A 20,017-nucleotide genomic window follows, 5' to 3' on the forward strand; every position below is an offset into this window, starting at 1 on the left:
AAAAAAAAAAAAAAAAAAAAAATTTAATTTCGGCCAATTTGATGAAGTTATATTCCATAGTTTCCTTTAGATTTTTACCAGGCCACCAATAACATAGTGTAGATACCACACAACTCTAGGAGGCACTGTTCACAGTTTAGTCTTTGTGAATGGCACATTCTAGAGTTGGTACAATGACAGTGGTCTTGAGTGATGTCAAGAATTTTGTTTACTGACCTGTTAGGTTTTCTCTTTTGTGGGATTTAACAAAATAATGATTATATACATATGAAAAAAGTAGATTCCTATATTAATTATACATAAAATAAATTTAAAGTGAATTAAAGATCTAAATGCTAGACTGGGCATGGTAGCTTTAGCCTGGCCAGCACTTTGGGAGGCTGAGGCGGGAGGATTGTTTAAGCCCATGAATTTGAGGCTGCAGTGAGCTATGACCACGCCACTGTACTCCAGCCTAGGTGGCAGAGTGAGACTCCATCTCTTGAAAAAAAAATAAAAACTTTATGATTTTTCTATGTTGATAAATGAGATCTATAATTTTTTTTTTCTCTTACACTGTCTTTTTGTTTTTGTGGGTTTTGTTTTGTTTTGGACACAGGGTTTCACTGTCATCCAGGCTGGAGTGAAGTGGCATGATTATAGCTCACTGTGGCCTTAAAAACTGAGTTCAATTGATCCTGCCACCTTGGCCTCCCAAAGTGTTGGGATGGGATTACAGGCGTGAGCCACTGTGCATGGCTTCATGTCGTCTTTATAAAGTTTTAACATTGAGATTTTGTAAGTCTCAAAATGAATTTGTGGTTATTCCTTTTTACTAATCTCAGTACAAAAGTCTTTCGCCCATTTTTCTACTGGGTGTTTTGTTTTTATTGTTGTTGTTTTCATGTTGTTTGAGAGTCGGTGATCTCAGTTACTGCAACCTCCACCTCCCAGGTTCAAAAGATTCTCCTGCCTCAGCCTCCCGAGTAGCTGGGATTACACCACCACGTCTGGCTAATTTTTTTATTTTTAGTAGAGACAGCGTTTTTCTTTTCTTTTCTTTTTTTTTGTTTTGAGACAGAGTCTCACTCTGTCACCCAGGCTGGAGTGCAGTGGCGCAATCTCAGCTTACTGCAACCTCTGCCTCCCAGGTTCAAGCAATTCTCCTGCCTCAGCCTCCCAAGTATCTGGGACTACAGGCGCGTGCCATGACGCCCAGCTAATTTTTTGTGTTTTTAGTAGAGATGGAGTTTTGCAGTGTTAGCCAGGATGGTCTGGATCTCCTGACCTTGTGATCTGCCTGCCTCAGCTTCCCAAAGTGCTGGGATTACAGGCGTAAACCACCACGCCCGGCCCTAGAGACAGGGTTTCACCATGTTGGCCAGGCTGGTCTTGACCTCCTGACCTCAAGTGATCTACTCACCTCGGCCTCCCAAAGTGCTGGGCTTACAGGCGTGAGCCACTGCACCCAGCCTGGGTGGTTTGTGTTACTGATTCCAAGAGTTCTTTTATTTATTTTGGATATCAATTATGTCTTGATTATATCTCTTACCCAGTCTGTGGCTTCTATTTGTTTTAGGTGCTTTTTTTTTTTTCTTTCCTGTTTTGAGACAGTCTCCCTCTGTCAGCCAAGCTGGAATGCAATGGCAACATCTCAGCTCACTGCAACCTCTGTCTCCCAGGCTCAAGCAATTCTTCTGCCTCAGCCTCCCGAGTGTCTGGAATTACAGGCGTGTGCCACCACGCCCGGCTAATTTTTGTATTTTTAGTAGAGACAGGGTCTCACCATGTTGGCCAGACTGGTCTCAAACTCCTGACCTGATCCACACACCTCGGCCTCCCAAAGTTCTGGGATTACAGGTGTCAGCCACTGCAGCTGGCTGGTGCCTTTTTTTGTACAGATGTTGTTCACTGTAATGTTCATTTTAATATACTTAAATTTGTCAGTCTTTGATAGTTTGTGTTTTGTATCTGAGTACCCTCCTTACTCCAGGGTCCTAGATATTCTAATTATTTTTCGAATTTTTTTCCCCCCCCGAGACGGAGTCTCTTGTTGCCCAGGCTGGAGTGCAGTGGTATGATCTCGGTTCACTGCAACCTCCGCCTCCCGGGTCCAAGTGATTCTCCTGCCTCAGCCTCCCAAGTAGCTGGAATTACAGGTGCCTGCCACAACACCCAGCTGACTTTTGTATTTTTAGTAGAGACAGTTTTCACCATGTTGGCCAGGCTGGTCTTGACCTCCTGACCTCAAGCGATCCACACACCTCGGCCTCCCAAGTGCTGGGATTACAGGTATGAGCCACTGTTCCCGGGCTGTTTTTGTTTTTTGCAACAGGGTCACCCAGGCTAAAGTGCAGTGGTGTAATCATAGCTCACTGCAACCTTAAACTCCTTGGGCTCATTGCTTGAGCTTCCCACTTCAGCCTCCTGAGTAGCTGGGACTACACGCATGCACCACCGGGCCCAGCTAATTCTTAAATTTTTTGTAGAGACAGTGTCTCACTATATTGCCCAGGGCTCAAACTCCTGGCCTCAAGGGATCCTTCCACTTCAACCTCCCAAAGTGCTGGCAATACAGGTGTGAGCCACCATGCCGTCTCATATTCAGATATTTAATCCACCTTGAATTTATGTGTAATATAGGAATCTGTTTTTTCATATATAACCGTTATAGTCATGGGTCATCCAGTTCATTTTTCAGGCCATTGCTGTTATATTTTAAACATGGGGGCCAGGCACTACTCAGGAGGCTGAGGTGGGAGGATCACTTGAGCCCAGAAATTCGAAGCTACAGTGAGCTGTGATCACGGCACAGCACTCCAGCCTGTGTAACAGTGAGACTCCATCTCTTTTAAATATATATATATGATTTTTATGTGTTGATTGAGACAAAGCTGTAACTTTTTCTCTTATACCATTTTTATAAAGTTTTAACACTGAGATTTTATAAGTCTCAAAATGAATGTAATTATTCCTTTTCTAATCTCTGAAAGAGTTTAAGAAAGGGGTCCCTTAGTTTGATAAAATTCATCTGTACAATTTTACAAGTCTAGTGTCTTTGAGGATTACGGTTTGGGGGAAGAATATATGCTTTTTTTTTTAACTTTTTAAATCTTCACTTAGATGTTACATTGTAAAGGCAAAATTGACAAATCCACTTTTATTGACTGATATTCCAAATAGGTGCTGCTTTCTTCAATGGTTTGTTTTGTAGCCGATAGCTACTCCGGCCTCTGTTCCAGTACTTCTGCTACAGCACTTACAACATTGCTTTGTAATTATTCTTTACATGTTGGTTTACCGCCAGACGGAAACCTCCTGGAAGACAGGATAGTACTTTATTTGTATTTGTGCCCTAGTATGCCGCATGGTTAATCCTATTCTGTAGGATTCTGTATAATCCTACATTTACATGGTTAAGAAGGTTTCACCGTTCCCTCCCACCAGTCACTGCTCCAAGTGGGGCTGTTTGGTAGGCCAAGCAAGGCCAGAGCCCGCCCAGGCACATTATAAATAGAAAAAAACAACATCATGAAATGATTTGACATTGCCAACCACGTCATTCTTCTTCAGTTTCACTTCGTGTCTCAGTTCTGCCACTCGGTAGTCATGTGGCCGGGGAAACTTCACTACCTATCTTATAGAGGCTTGTTGAAGATTGTGATAATGTATGTAAATCATTCTGGTATCCAGAGGGTGCTTAGTAAGTGCTAACTATAAATTACTTAAAATAAAAACATGGCTGGGCACGGTGGCTCACGCCTGTAATCCCAGCACTTTGGGAGGCTGAGACGGGTGGGTCACCTGAGGTCAGGAGTTCAAGACCAGTCTGGCCAACACGGTGAAACCCTGTCTCTACTAAAAATACAAAAATTAGCCAGGCATGGTGGCGTGCACCTGTAATCCCAGCCACTCGGGAGGCTGAGGCAGGAGAACTGCTGGAACCTGGGAGGTGGAGGTTGCAGTGAGCTGAGATTGTGCCATTATACTCCAGCCCGGGCCAACCGCAGCAAGACTCCGTCTCAAAAAACAAACAAACAAACAAACAAAAACCACAATTGGCTTCAGCGATACTTGCCTTGTGGTTTTCTTCTCTTTAGCTATTTCTTCTCGGTTGCATTTGTGGGTTTGTGGTTGTGAAACAAATAAATCAAAATGCCTTTGGGAAGCCACCCCTCCTCCATTTCTGTAAAATCCTATTTCTGTTTATATGTTTAGGCAGAGGTTCACCATTCTCTGCCCCAAGCAGGGCTGCTTGGTAGTCCGAGCAAGGCCAGAGACCTCTTAGGGACTTTTGTTAGAGCTCTCAGAAAAGATGTTCTTCCTTCCACTAGAGTTGCTAAGCAACTCCAAAGATGGGGCCATCTTTGCCATCACATGGAGAGAACACAGAGAAAAACAAAACCGAGAGATGGAGTTTTAATATTATTATTTGATCCCTGGTTCTAGCTACACCTCAAGCCAGTGAACCATCCCTCTGAGAAGCGAAATAATAAACTGCCTTTTTAATGCTAAGGCCAGTTTGAATTGGGAGTATGTCACTGCAAATAAGATTCCTTAGTAACACAGAGCTCGCTTTCCCTTTACTTGCTCACTCAGGTCAGTGTCTAACTGCTTTTAGTGTGAAACTATCAGCAAAGAGAAACAGATTTTATTAGCTCAAGTTTGGTAAAGACCCAACAAGATGTTTGTAACAAACTCAGAATGTTTCCTCTGATCCCAACTGAAAAGGTGACATCAGTAGAGAGCTTGGATGAGCTACTTATATAATTTGGTAAAGATAAAGTTAAAGGTCTTTGCTTCTTCCCCAATGGAAAGTGTGAGTCATTTTAATTACATGTTCTTAGACTGCTGGGACATACCTGGTTTCTTCATTCTTGTCTGTGTAGTGCTCTAGCCACCAACACAGTATGTCTGCAGAAGATTTAAGAAAGTAACTAAGCATTTCCTCTCAAATGTATTTGTGTCCTAGCAAGCCTACACATCTATACTAATGTGTGAGAAATGAAACTCATGGGCATAGATAAATCTAATCTTGATTTTTAGGAAGAAGGGAGTAGACAGCAGTAGCTTAAAGAACGCAGGAACATTAAAAGGATGCACAGAAGTGATATGGAAAGATCACTAAAATATAATGTTAAATGAAAGAAAGCAATGTAGGTAGAAGTATATGTTTTCTTTGTATAAGAAAAAGAAGAGGCTGGGGGCAGTGGCTCACGCCTGTAATCCCAGCACTTTGGGAGGCCAAGGCAGGTGGATCACGAGGTCAGGAGATCCAAACCATCCTGGCTAACACGGTGAAACCCCATCTCTACTAAACAAAAAAATACAAAAAAATTAGCCGGGCAGGATGGCGGGCGCCGGTAATCCCAGCTACTCAGGAGGCTGAGGCAGGAGAATGGCGTAAATCCAGGAGGCAGAGCTTGCAGTGAGCTGAGATCGTGACACTGGGTGACAGAGGAAGACGCCATCTCAAAAAAAAAAAAAGATAAAAGAAAAAGAACAAGCTAGGTGTAGTGGTGGGCACCTGTAATCCCAGCACTTTGGGAGGCTGAGATGGGTCAGGAGTTTGAGACCAGCCTGGCTAACATGGTAAGACCTCATCTCTACTAAAAATACAAAATTAGCTAGGCATGGTGACACATGCCTATAATCCCAGCTATTTAGGAGGCGAGGCTGGAGAAGCACTTGAACCCAGGAGGTGGAGGTTGCACTGAGTTGAGATTGCACCACTGCACTCCAGCCTGGGTGACAAGAGCAAAACTCTGCCTCAAAAAAAAAAAAAAAAAAAAAAAAAAAAAGACAATAAGGATATGTATTCATATTTAATTATCCTTTTTACCATGCTATTATACTATCCTTTAAATTATCCTATTTACTTTTAAAATACTGAAAAGAAACAAGAAGCCAGTAAAAGTAATTTCCCATAAAGGGCAGAGGAGGTTAGGAAGCTGGCGGGAGCAAGCCTTCTCGGTGTATACCCTTTTGTATTGTCCTGATATCTCAATCATGTGAACATATTAGTTATTCAAAACAATGTCTCTCCTTATGACCCTGGCCACGGCTCCCGCTCCCGGGATGTGCAGCCATGACCTCCACAAGGCCTCTTCCTGACCTGCCAGATGTAGGAGCCACTTCTCTGACCCATCCAAAAGAAGGTGAATAAAGGACATGGCCACAGTGCAATGCCTTTGTGAGATAATTTTTATTGTTAATTATTTACCTTAATAGTTTCAGAAAGAGGAACAAATTAGCTCAGTCCAACATGATTGGCAGTTGGCATATTCTAGTGAAGCAAGTGTTCTGACTGCTAAGGATTTAATTTGGATAATTTTAATACTTAGCCATCTAACACTTCAAGCATAACCCAGAATAAATGCATCACCTTCCCTTTCACTTTAATACCGCGCCTACCTCACTTTGATATAGAAATATCATTAAATATGATTTCCAGAAGGACAAGTTTCCTGGATAATACAGCCATGAGGACAGTGCACAGAAAGAACAACTCAAAATAAAACTCTGTATGATAATTTACTAATCTAAGGAAACAAAATCTTCCAATATATTAAGAAATAAATCCAGTTACAAATGCACTAATAGGTCTATGTGAAGAGGTTCTGGTATAATAACTGAAAATGGCTGGCTATTTACAAGATACACAAGCAGTTACGGTGCACCTAGCCCAGCAATGGCCCTCAGAAGCCAAAAGTGTTCTCTCCGCTGTAGGCCACATACAAGAATCCATCTTCATCTTTTTCCTTCTCGTAAAGCTGTCCCATAGTTAGGCTTGAAAGAGAAAAACAAAAAAAATCATTGAAAATTGGAGTCCAGGTTTCAGGAGAAAAAGGATGGCCTAAGGATAGGAATTTAGTAAAAAGACTTCAGGTGTCAGTACCTGCTGTGTGCTTATAATCCTGTTTTAAAGAAAGAGAAAGGAGCCATAAAAAGATTAAAATAAATGACGTCTGCAGAAGACAAAGCCATTTGACATCCTCCCAAGTAAATCCTTTAAAGAAGCCAGCTCCTTCAGGGGACTTTGGCTGGTTAACACATGAATACCAAGGACAAGAGAACAAACTAAGCAAAATGAAGAACCTGAAAGGCTCACCTCTGTGTGGGTAAAGGACCCTAGCAAGGAAGAGTAGTTTGGGTTCATTATCATAGAAGCTCCCCAGCTAAACCCCTGTGCCCCCAAAGATCTGTATCATCATCATCAAAGAGAAGTTATTTTCCTCACACTTAATGCAAAAAGCTGTAAATGTATCTGGGATCCAAAGAAGCCTGCCCAACCTCCCAAAGAACCTTCCAAAAATAGATAGTCTTCAAACTAAACCTGTGGGTAGGAAAGCTGGCTTTCCCTAAGTGGTAAAACAGACTGCGCAGTGGAGATCTAATCTAGTTCTGTGCCATGAAACTGAGCTGGACCAGCTCCAGAGTAAGACTAGTAACACCTGGATCCCTATGCAAGCTCTGCCCCGTGACTGTACTCTCTGAGATGAGAGGAGGTGCAAATGTGTTAAGACCATGAGTGGAGGGGTCGACCAGAAACAGTAGTAAGATGCTCAGTCTGAGACATCTGAGGTCACTAGCCCAGATAGGTCGGTCACAACAGATCCTTAAAAGGGGGACTCATAAACCAAAGGCCAGTGGGGAAGATAAGGAGCAGTCCAAGGCCTCAACCTGAGGAAGCAATGACTGCCCCACCTGCTGCTTTGCTCAAGAGCTGAGTGGGACCTCCATGTAAACATGGACGAATACCACATTTAAGAAGGGGGAGGTTTTGAGGTTTTTTTCCTATTCTTCCTGCCCCATTTGCAAGCTTAGCTCGGATGGCTGTGTGGGTAGATGAGAATTATTAAGTAACAATGTGGGGGAGGGCTGATTATGAATATGAAACAACCTGTCATCTTGTACAATAAAAACGGTGCTCCCTGTGAGGATCTCTTAGCCTGGAATTTGTAAAATAAGGACTCCCTGGAACAGAACTGTTCAACAGAAATTTCTGCTATGACTGAAATGTCCTGTATCGCTGCTACAACACAGTAGCCACTAGCTGCATTCAGCACTTGAAAATGTGGCTCATCTGAATTGGGATGTGCAGTGTAAAACATAAAAGATTTCAGACTTAGTATCAAAATGCAGCAAAATAGCTCTATTTTGATTACGTGCTGAAATGATAAAATTACGGATATACTGGGTCAAATAAAATATATCATTAAAATTAATTTCCACCGGGCGCAGTGGCTCACGCCTGGAATCCTAGCACTTTGGGAGGCCGAGGTGGGCGGATCACCTGAGGTCAGGAGTTTGAGACCAACCTGACCAACATGGTGAAAACCGTCTCTACTAAAAACACAAAAGTAGCCAGGCGTAGTGGCACACGCCATCATCCCAGCTACTTGGGAGGCTGAGGCAGGAGAACTGCTTGAACCTGGGAGGTGGAGGCTGCAGTGGGCCAAGATCGTGCCAGTGCACTGCAGCCTGGGCAACAAGAGCAAAACTCTGTCTCAAAAAAAAAAAAAGTTAAATTTCAACTGGTTTTATTTTTTTAATGTGGCTACTACAAAATTTTAAAATTACATACGTGGCTTGCATCCATTTCTACTGACAGCAGTGCCCCAGGACAGGACTTGGGTGCAGTGGGTAGAGAGAGGAACAACACCTACAGCCATGGGTCGCAGCCTTGGCTGCACATCAGAATCTTACTGGAGAGCTTTAAAAACATCTCCATGGCCAAGCCCTACCCAGACCAACTAAATCATCACTATGTTTTGTTTTGTTAAGACAGAGTCTTGCTCTGTCGCCCGGGCTGGAGTTCAGTGGCAGGATCTCAGCTCAATGCAACCCCTACCTTCCGGTTCAAGCAAGTCTCATGTCTTAGCCTCCCAAGTAGCTGGGATTACAGGTGCATGCCACCACGCCCAGCTAAATTATTTATTTATTTATTTTTTCTTTTTTAGTAGAGGTGGGATTTCACCATGTTGGCCAGGCTGGTCTTGAACTCCTGACCTCAGGTGATCCACCCACCTCTGCCTCCCAAAGTGCTGGATTACAGGCATGAGCCACCGTGCCCGGCCTCATCAGCATATTTTTTAAATGCCTAAGATGATTCCATGTGCAGCCAGGTTGAGAAGGAAGATGCTTGACCTTTTGTTGTGGGAGAGAAGGGAGGGTTATCTTTAAAAGCTATGTGATTAGGAAGTAGAGTGACGAGCCAGGAAGTGAAATGACAAGCCAGAAACTAGCAGAAGGGCTTGAACATGTAGCTGAGTGTCCCAAGATTTTTACCCTGGTGGTTGAGAATGCCCAGAGAGTAACCCCACTTTCCTCTGAAACTCCTCAGAATGAGGCTAATGGGAAAACAACTACAGCTACTGCCACAACTCTATACCCCATTTGTCCAAGTGTCCAGGGTGACCCTGATGACAACCGTCATAACATCTCCCCACTGCCATTACCAGATGAGTTTAGATGCAGTAGCAGACATTGTGTGCAATTCAGAGTCGCCCCATAGTGCCTTTGTCAAGTTTGGTCCCACACAGACTAAGTTCTGCTCTTTTCCTAGCAAGTCAGAAGCCCTAATACAATGATTCTAAATCCCGTTGCTACATTAGAAACATTTGAGGAGCTTCATAAACACCAGCAGCCCACCCCCAGGCCTGTGTATGCTATCCATGGTGAACAATGACCACTGGACGGCTACTGTTGAAGGCAGGTCCTGAGACACTGAGCCCTGACTCGGCAGGAGAAGAGGCCCATAATCATGTGGCTTTCATTCCTTTCTGGCTTTAGATTCCATTGTCTTTTAAGTAAAACTTAGGTTCATCAATTTGTTTAAGCAGTGCCCCAGTAGCTACAGAAGCTGACAGTAAAAATCCTAACTATAATGGCAACACGTATGTGCGAAGCACTGCTCATACATTACGTATGTTAACTCTTTATCCTCAAAACAACCTTATGAGGTAGATAGTACCATAATCCATAGTTCATAGATAAGAAAACTGAGGCACAGAGATTCTAAATTCACTCCAGGTCAGAAAACTAGGAGACCACCAAGGTTTGCTGCCTCCAAATGTCCAAACAGCTAGATTTGTTCTGATGACCTAACATTAGAGTCCTTGTACCTTCTGCAGAGATCTTCCTTAGAACAGTGCTTCTCATACAAATGTTGGTACCAATCATCGGAACATCAAGCTCCCAGGTAAGGCGACTGCTGCCAGTCTCTGCATCACATGCTGAGTAGCAAGGTCTTAGGGCTCTCTCCTTCAGATCTTGTAATTTGACAACTAGATGCCTTAGTGCCCAATGACTTAAGAATCCAACATTTCCCCTTTTCTGACACATAACCTCATGGAAACTTAGCTGGCAGTAGCGCCGCGTCCTTACAGTCAGGATACCCCTTGGGCACGGAACTTGGTAACTGACAATGCTCAGTGCTGAACATGCACCTAATTTTGAGGCTTTACCGAGTCTCATGAAGCAAGACTGATTTGAAAACAGCACTTACGGGATCGGACTGCATACATGCAGAGTCAGAATAACTTGGCCTGCAGCCAAAATGAGCTGGGCCACAAACAGACTTAAAAAAAAATTAACTCATTTTTTTAAAGTCCCATTAAAAGGATATTCAAATGGAAGTGCAGGGAGACAAGATGCAACCCTCACTAGCAGGCAGTCTATTAGCAGAAGGCTGGTGTGTCAGTTTGGGACATATTCCACAAACCTCTGAGAAGATAAACTTCTCCCTCAGAATTTGGAGGCCTGAACTATACACAGCACTGAGCAGGCCACTGCTAGGATGCCAGAGGATCCTGAAGCACAGAGGCAGCTCTAATGCATCTATCCAGCTAAGCTGCACAGGCTTGCTGGATGCCCTGACAACTCGCAAGCAGCACTGCAGCTCCAAGCCTTGCTGCCTAAGTTGCTGGGAGGTGGCTGTAGAAAACACCTGAAGATGGCCTCCAGTCCCTAACACAAATGCACACCCTGTGGCATCAAGTATCACATGCATTCATCTGAGAAAGATGCTGCTCTGAGTACGGAGGCACTGCCACCTTCCAAGCTCTGAGTCTGGCAAGGAAAGAAATGGGTAAAGCCAGTGGTAGATTCAAGCAATGGAGCGAATCTCAGGTGAAGTGGGACCCTGAAGTACTGTGTGAAAATGAACTTACACTGCCCCTAAAGGCCTCTCCCCAGCCCCTCCACTGAAGGACATAGATCCAGGCAAAACCATTTCTCCAGTGGAGAAACTGTGCAATAAAAAAGGGAAAGTTACAGCAGGATCCACATCAGGAATGGCCATGTGACTCTAGACAGACATCAGTTTATGCTACTCAACAGCTCTATGCACTGGGAGAGGCTGACCTAGAACTATGTGGATGCCCAATCCCTAGAGAACCTAGGTTCACCCCAACCAAGGGCAGGTCATGGAGGCTGTGGGGTCTACACTGAGTCATGAACTGGCGGGGCTGATAAGCACACCTGGCCACCCATCTGCTTTGGAGTCCATGTGCTTCCACTGGACCTTGGATTATCTCTTCTCCAGCAGGGCAGGATAGGTGGTGGGAGGTGGAAGGGCAATGACCACTACTGTCAATCCTGGAGAGGCCCTGGCTTCACAGTGAAAGTTAATAACGCCCTGATGCTCCCCAAGATTCTAAAATATAAAGATTAACCACTGGTTGTTGTTCCTTTTTTTGTTTTGATTCTGAGACGGAGTTTCACTCACGTCTCCCAGGTTGGAGTGCACTCACGTCTCCCAGGTTGGAGTGCAGTGGTGCGATCTCAGCTCACCACAACCTCCTCCTCCCAGCTTCAAGCGATTCTCCTGCCTCAGCCCCAGAGTAGCTGGGATTACAGGCGACCACCCCCACGCCCGGCATAGGACAGCACATATTTATCTGATAAAAAAGGGAAAGTGAAAGTCCGTCTCAAAAAAAAAAAGAAAAATAATGTCCTGTCCTTAAAGAAGTATTTACCCAGAAATGATCCAAGTGCTTTAAGCACATTTCTAAATAAAGGATGAATAAGTGGGGGGTGAAGTCATTAATTGGGGTCTGAAGGGTCAGGACTTGGATTTCTTGTTACTCTGTCCTAAAACCCTGACTTGGGTTACTGGTTTAAGGGGCTTTAGGGTGGACAGATTGGAAAGGCAAATGGGACTTGGAGAGAAAATGGCTTTGAAGCAGTCTCTGTTGCCCTGAAAATCACTTTTCATTTCCAAGACATCACAGCTTCCTTTTACTGAAGATCTCTTTAAGATCCAGAAGCAAATAAACACCATATTCTTAAACAGCACAGGTTTCCCAATGTCAAATTATAGTATCTGGCCAGGTGTTGTGGGTAACACCCATAATTCCAGCACTCTGGGAGGCCAAGGCAGGAGGATCACCTGTAGCCAGGAGTTTGAGACCAACCTGGTGAGGTGGGAGGACTGCTCAAGCCCAGGAGTTCAAGGCTGCAGTGAGCTAAGACTGTGTCACTGCACTCCAGCCAAGGTGACAGAGCAAGACCTTGTCTCAACAACAACAAAAAATAATATCTTAGAGATATTTTATTTAATGATATACTCCTGTTTCTATTTTAAATAGGGGATTAACAAGACTCTTGTCTATGTTCTAAACAAACAAAGACCAAAGACCATTGACTGCCAGGTCTGAGTTCCCCTCTAAGGCCATGAGTAGGAAACGTGTACACTGATGTTTTTTCTGAAGTTGTGTCTGAACAAAGGCATGGTTCCGCTTCCGTTTTTGGCCTGATTCTTGATGCAGGCACCTAAGCAGAGAGTTCAACTTTCCAATGCTAAATGGGAAAAGGCCATTCTGATTCCCTTTTTTTAAAATGAAACAAGAACTTAGAATTTACGAAGTAAAACTTAGGGACTTGCCTCTGTCTCTATTTATAGAATCAATATTTAATACTAACTACTCTAAATAAAAATCATGACACTTTACATGGTGACCGCCTGTTTTCCACTCCAAGGCAGAAATAACTGAGAACTTACTCCCTTCAGCCTCAGACATAATTGATCTTCATGCAGACCAGTCAGTCATCGGAGGGAGGGCTCCTGCAGGCTTGAATTCGTCCCTTCTCTAATTTCCCCAGCCACTCTTTGAAGCCAGCAAGCACTGCATGAAGGTTAAGAGAGGCTCCATGCTTCCCTAAGACGCTGAAAAGACCTGAGGTCTTGGGGAAGAGATGGTGAAGCTGAATCACAGCCAGCTTTAGGAAGTACCCTGTGGCACTTTTTGTTTATGTTTATGGGTGATTTACATTTGCATAAAGCCCAATGATGTCACAAGCCTCTTTTGTTTACAAACAAATTTATATTTTTAGCCCGGTGTGGTGGCACGCACCTGCAGTCCCATCCCAGTTATAAGGGAGTCTGAGGTGGGAGGATCACTTGATCCTAGGAGGCAGAGGCTGCAGTGAACTGAGATTGCACCACTGCACTCCAACCTGGGCAACAGAGAGAGACTCTGTCTCAAAAAAAAAATTGTTTCTGAAAATAAAGCCCCAAAATGAACAGTTGCATTAAGTGTAGGGTGACCGTCATTAACTGGGGCCAAACGAGCTGACAGCCTGGGCAAAAGGGCCCTAGTTGGTGACTAAATCCTGAAGGGTCAGGACTTGGATTTCTGGTTACTCGGCCCTAAAATCCTGACTTGAGTTACTAGTGTAATCTGCTTTAGGGTTGATTCTCACCACACTGGAAAGGAAAACGGGACTTGGAGAGAAAATGGGTTGAAGCAGTCTCTGCTGCCCTGAAAATTCATTTTTCATTTCCAATTCTATTTCTATCTCAGAGATAATGGGGGAGGGGAAGTTGGTAAGACCTGTAGCCATTTTAATTGCCAGATTACTGTGGAGCCATCTGAGTAATCTGAAGGTCTCCAGAAACCTACTTCATTTCCTTTGAGAAGAACCAGAGAATCAGAATTGAGGAAAATAAACTCAATGCCATAGGTCCTAGTCACTTACTTTCTCCCACTGAGCCATCACCTCCGGGAAGTAGGAAACACAGGGTCACCAAGACTCTGCAGAAGTTGCAGATGTTATGAAAGATTACCACCCCAAATACCTTAAAGAAAGCCCAGGGTAACCACGGATGCCCAAGGCTTCCTCCCCTGGTGAAGACACAGCCCAGAGGCCTGGGAAGGAAGGTTGGAAGAGCCCTATGGGTGACAAGATCACCTCAAGCAACACCACAGCTTCCAGAGCTACAGCTGTGGCAGACCAATGGCGTCCAGTGGGCAGGCCCTGGGCTGTCTCCTCAGGTTGAACGCTGGCCTTAGGGAGGGAGCTTCTATTTCTCCCCTGCCTTTCTATCAGACACCAGGAAGTGGAGGTGGAGGACACTGGGAAAGAGGAAATCAGACCAAAAAATAGCCAGAGCTTTCCACCTTTAACAGAAGTAAGTAACTGGAATTTGGCAGAGGCCTCTTCTGGAGTCTTCAAGGATTTTTAACAGGAACCTATGTGGGCAACATTGGGCTAGTTCCCAGGGCTTCTGAAAGCCTTCACTTTTAGAAGTATTACTTCTGGGGGTGGTATATGAAACCTACATTGGGTCACTAAGATAAGATGTGGCCAGGAACTCACACTCAGGGGACAGGTGGGGGCCAGAATCTGGATCAGGGCCTAAAACTACCCACTCAGTAACGGGAAAGGACTGACCAGGATGTTAGACGGAGCCCCTCCATTTTCCTCTTTCCACAGGGGACTAAAGCTGGGCTATCAAATACACAGAAAAGGGGAATTCTAATGCCTCTGCCCACATTCAGGCCACAAGTTACAGTCCCAAAGATTGCTTCCAGGCAGCACAATAGTCTGACAGTCAAAGCAGGTGCTACCAAGGGAGGTATAAGTCTATAAAATAAAGACTTCAGAGCCCTTTACTGTGCAGCAGTCATTTTGTCAGACTTGAGGATCAGGCAGCTATAGATACTTACAATGTCAAAGAGCTGACCAAGTTTGGAAGCAAGCAAACTGGATGATTAACTGAGTGAGCCTCAGCAGGGCCCACAGGCTCCCAGTGGAGGAGCGTGCCAGGACTGCCTTCAGGAAAGAAAACCTCATTTCAGGCCTCAGTTCTACCTATAGCTTAAGCCTAAATAAGTTCTCAACTGTTTTAAAAGATTCTTGGAGATGTAAGGCTGAGTTTCGTCATTTTTTTTAAAGTCCAGGCCTTGTTCTATTTTCTGAATGCAAAATGCACTCTTATGTATTGCAGCCATTATTTTCCTGGAGCCCCTGATGTCAGGGAGCACAAAATTCAGATTTCTATTCAGGACCCCTAAGAGTTTTCAGACTTCCAAAGTTTTGGAGTTCCATAAGCAGCCAACCAGATGTCTAATACCAGAGGGCCCATCCAGTAAACACCTCTCACCTGGACTGTGGGACTGTCTTATCCACAAACAGGAAGATCGCCTTTTCAGAAGGAAGCTGGATCCTTTTCCTGATGATCCACATGAACTGAGCCACAGTGATATCAGATGGAACCAAGTACTTCCGTTTGTCAATGTCAACAATCTGAGAGCCTGAGACCTTTTCCACAATCACCTGGGAAAGTAAAGAGAGGTCAGGACTGCGTTTCCTAAAGGGAGGCTCTGGCCTCACGTGGCTGAGGAGCTGAGAAACAGAGTGTGGGCAAGGAGGTGGGTGGGAAACTGCAGAGCAGGAGAAAATATGTCTTTGGCTTAATAAACCACACACTCTGGAGGTTAAGAACTGATATAAATGTGTTACAGGGAAACGGTAAGTGCTTTTCTGTGGTCAATTATGTAAGAGAAATGCAGCCCTTCCTACCAAGCTTTTCCACATTTTATCTGGGCAGACCTAAGAGTCTCTGGGGAGGATTTCATCCATGGTCCGTTACTCCAGGACCCCAGAATGGATCCACCTTCACACTACTGGAAACACTACTGTGTTCCCAACGAACACAGGAGCCAAGAACGGATGCACTAATGGGAATGCCTGGAACTTCAGCCAGCCAAGAACCAAGCTCTTTATGTGGCCTGTTGCTCCCCTCTGAACAAGTTTCAAATCCGTCCCTCCTACTCCTTTCCTGAGGCAAATTATTCACAAGCAAAGAGCTACAATAACAGGCCTTAATGTCCATTAAAAATTAATAAGGATTACAAAACTGTCTCCCCAACCATGGAAGAAATATAACATCATATTTATTATCGACTAAGAAGAAAACATGGCAGAAAGGTTTTCAGCGGCTTTTCACATTATTTTGGTCAGGCAAGGATGACAGGGTCAAGGTGAGGTAACGGAGCTAGAAGTTAGGTAAGGATGGAGGCTCAAAGTAAAAGATGAACGTCCTGAGACTCAAGTACCACTTCCAAGACCAAAGTGACAGTCTCCCTCCACCACCATTCCCAAAAGTGGCAGTGACCTGTTGCCCTGTCCTAGAACATCGTTCCTTACATAATTGGCCAGGGAGCCCCGAGGCTGCAGACGGCTCGCTGGCCTAGATCGGGAGATTCAGCACTGAGGCACCCTGAACAGCACCAGCCCGAGCCCCTCACGCCTCGGCCGTGGGACGCCTCATCCCGGTCTGGCCTGTCAGTTACTATTAACTGGGACTGGAATCTCAACTTGTCAACTGTTGAATGACCTGGGGCCTATTACGGGTCCCAGACGACAGAGGTGACAGCGAGGTGAGGGGGCGGAGAGTCCAAACACTCACCGGAACCCTGTCGGGATATTTCGCTCGAATCTTCGCGGACTCCACGCATCTGTGTTCTGTGGGAGAAACAAACAGGGCTGACGGCTGCGCCTGCCCCCCGGTCGGTTTCCGGCCCCCGGCCCTCCTCCTCCTGCGCCCTGCGCACAGCCCAGGCCCTGGTTCCGGCGTCCCTGTGGCCGCGGTCCTGTCCCCTACTAGCTCCCAGCAGGGACCGCGGAGGGTGACACGGGGTCAGGAGGCGGCTGCCCCAGGCACCAGGGCCTAGGCGACTCGAGACCGGAGCAGGGCATCCGCCCCACTCCACCCGAACCAGGGCCGCCCCAGTGGGGGAGGGGGCCCACCCGCCGCCCCAGCCCCCAGCAGCCGGGCCGACGGCCAAGTGCTTACCCAGCGAGTGGTCCTCCTTGAACATCCACTTCATGGCGGCGGCGGGAAAGGGACGGAACCGGCTCTCGGAGCCGCGGAGCTCAGCGCACCGACCACAACAACAACGACGGCAGCAGCGGCAGCGACAGCGGCGACTACACGGCAGGCGGGACTTCCGGCTGTAGGAGCCTAGCAACCGGTCGGGGGCGGGGCTTCCGGCGCTATCTGCCAGGACGCCTCGCCAAGGGGCCGGGCCGCACGTAAAGGGGCGGGGCCGCGGATGGCAGCTTCGGAGGCTCCTAGGCTGCAGAGGCGATGAAGTTGGTTACGGGGACGTCTGTGAGCAGTATCTGCGACCCCAGGAAGGAATGTTCGGGGAACTGGTGACAGGAGTGGGGTCTCGGGAGCGTTGGTGGCGCGAAACGTCTGGCTGATAGTGTAGGGCTCTTACTGAGGGCTATTTGGGGGTGTGGCTGATAGTTAAGAGCGCTTAGAGCGGTTCACAGGGAAAGTCTGAATGGGGAATTGGTGACAAGAACGGTCTTTAGGGGTAAGAATGACATGAGGGGTTTCTAGTGCTTGGCGATAACAAAGGAGCTGTTTAGGGCGTTGACAGTTGGGGAGTATTGCTCGGAGGGGTGACAGGTTGGGGGCTCAATATGGTAGGGGTGGTGTTTCAGGACACTGTAGGAAGCGGCGCTGAGGACAACCCGGAGGTCCAGTATTAGGGACAGCTGCAATAGGTTGCCTTGGACCTAGAAATTGAATTTAAACAAATCCCATTTTCTTCCTTTATTCGTGAATAAATATTTGAATAAACATTTACGAAAAGGTATCACAAATGCACATTTGAGGCAGGGCGCGGTGGCTCACGCCTGTAATCCCAACACTTTGGGAGGCCGACGCGGGTGGATCACCTGAGGTCAGGAGTTGGAGACCAACCTGGCCAACATAGTGAAACCCCAAAAATTAGCCAGGCATGGTGGCGGGCGCCTGTAGTCCCAGCTCCTCGGGAGGCTGAGGCAGGAGAATCATTTGAACCAGAGAGGTGGAGGTTGCAGTGAGCCAAGATCACACCACTGCACTCCAGCCTGGGCAACAGAGTAAGACTCTGCCTCCAAAAAAAAAAAGAAAATGCACATTTGAGGAGTGTAACATCACTGATCACAGACCCCTTAATCTTAACTGGCAGAGGACTTAGAGGTGACTGTCAGACTTGGAGAATTCTCCTGAGAGCTGGTCATGAGATGGTTGTCCTCGTTTGGCTGTGGAAGTGGTTTAGCAATGACAGCCTGAGCAATGTGTGTGTCACCTGCCCGGACATATGCTTTGAGGTTCTCCAGTCAGTGACGTAATGCCTTTTTTCCAAGCAGAGTCATCAAGGCAGTCTGGTCTGGGTCACCATCTGTTTATAAGCTGCTGAACATGTAGCAAGAATATTCACTTAATTGGGCACATGAACTCTGCCACGTGCTTGTGATTCTGATGCACCTGTAAAGCCTGTATGTTTGAACATGCTAGTTCATCATTTCCTACACTGGAAATTCCTGATCAATGCTGTGGAATCTAGCTTCATTCTAAAAGTATTTTTGTTATTTTAAGACTGTGTGTCTGAGCAACTAGAACAGTTTTTTTGTTTCTTTGTTTTTGTTTTTGTTTTGTTTTTTTGAGACAGAGTCTTGCTCTGTCACCCAGACTGGAGTTCAGTGGCACAATATCAGCTCACTACAATCTGCCTCCTGGGTTCAAGGGATTCTCCTGCCTCAGCCTCCCGAGTAAGTGGGACTACAGGGACTCACCACCACACCCAATAAATAAAATATTTTATTTTATTAAAAATAAAAAAAGAAAAAAGAAAAAAAGCCAGTCAAAAGCCACCAAAACCAAGATGGCATCCTCACTGCTCATGATACGCTCATTGTAATGCACTGGCATGCTAAAAGATACTCCCACTGGTGCCATGACAGTTTACAAATGCCATGGCAATGTATGGAAGTTACCCTATATAGTCTAAAAAGGGGAGGGACTGTCAGTTCTGGGGAAATCTCTGCCCCTTTCCTGGAATACTCATGAATAATCTACCCTTTGTTTAGCATATGGATCAAGAAATAACTATAGGTTTACTCAGTCAAGTAGCCCATACTGCTGCTCTGTCTATGGAATAGTCATTTTTTTTACTCTATGGACTTGCACCAAATTCTTTCTTGCATGAGATCCAGGAACCTTTTCTTGGGGTCTGGATTGGGACCCCTTTCCAGTAACACTTTGGGATGCCAAGACAGGAGGACTGCTTGAGCCGAAGAGTTAGAGGTTGTAGTAAGCTGTGACAGCACCACTGCACTCTAGCCTGGGTGACAGAGCAAGAGTGTCTAAAGAAAGAAAAAAAGAAAAAAAAGCCCTGAAGGATCACATTGCAGTGTCAGGAGATGGTGTGAGGTTTGTGCTGAGTGGAGTCCAGTACTTGTTGCCACTACGTTGAAAGCAACCTCAAAGTGGCTTTTAGATGAAGGGAAGGGCTGACATCCTAACAACACAGACTTAATAGAGAGGTCAAGACTGCCCGTTTAGGAAAACCATCCCAGGGTCCTTACTACAGTCCAAGATGACATCATCAGCCATAAAATGCTTTTTAAATATCAGGTTAAATACTACTTGTTCTTGATTAAAAGCTTTTCTGGGGTGGCAACGTAGTTTGTTGTTGTTGTTTTTATACAGGGTCTCCCTCTGTCTACCTCCTGGGCTCCAGTACTTCTCCTGCCTCAGCCTCCTGAATAGCTGAGGCCACTGTGCCCAGCTAATTAAAAAAAAAAAAATTTGGGCTGGGCACAGTGGCTCATGCCTGTGACCCAGGACTTTGGGAGGCCGAGGCAGGCGGATCATGAAGTCAGGAGATCAAGACCATCCAACTAACACGGTGAAACCCCATCTCTACTAAAAATACAAAAAATTAGCCAGCGTGGTGGCGGGCACTTG

At 45.7% G+C, this 20,017-nt stretch overlaps 1 protein-coding gene across 3 annotated transcripts in view; it reads right to left on the minus strand.

The window, feature by feature from the left end:
* Positions 1 to 6,165: 6,165 nt before the first annotated feature.
* Positions 6,166 to 20,017, minus strand: part of GABARAPL2 (GABA(A) receptor-associated protein-like 2) — an 18,554-nt gene continuing 4,702 nt past the window's right edge. Inside the window, exons 3-6 of one of the 3 annotated variants that reach the window (XM_011945997.1) lie at positions 17,066 to 17,199; positions 16,679 to 16,734; positions 15,371 to 15,543; positions 6,166 to 6,768 (exon numbers count right to left, since the gene is read on the minus strand). In XM_011945997.1, the coding sequence (XP_011801387.1) occupies positions 6,678 to 6,768; positions 15,371 to 15,543; positions 16,679 to 16,734; positions 17,066 to 17,099 (354 nt within the window). In that variant the 5' untranslated portion in view covers positions 17,100 to 17,199 and the 3' untranslated portion in view covers positions 6,166 to 6,677. Of the gene's footprint in view, positions 6,897 to 15,370; positions 15,544 to 16,678; positions 16,735 to 17,065; positions 17,230 to 20,017 lie in introns of those variants that run through there. The other 2 variants (XM_011945996.1, XM_011945998.1) reach the window with 2 other exon arrangements.

This window comes from Colobus angolensis, unplaced genomic scaffold (genome assembly GCF_000951035.1).
Source record: "Colobus angolensis palliatus isolate OR3802 unplaced genomic scaffold, Cang.pa_1.0 Scaffold248, whole genome shotgun sequence".
Classification (NCBI taxonomy): Eukaryota; Metazoa; Chordata; class Mammalia; order Primates; family Cercopithecidae; genus Colobus; species Colobus angolensis.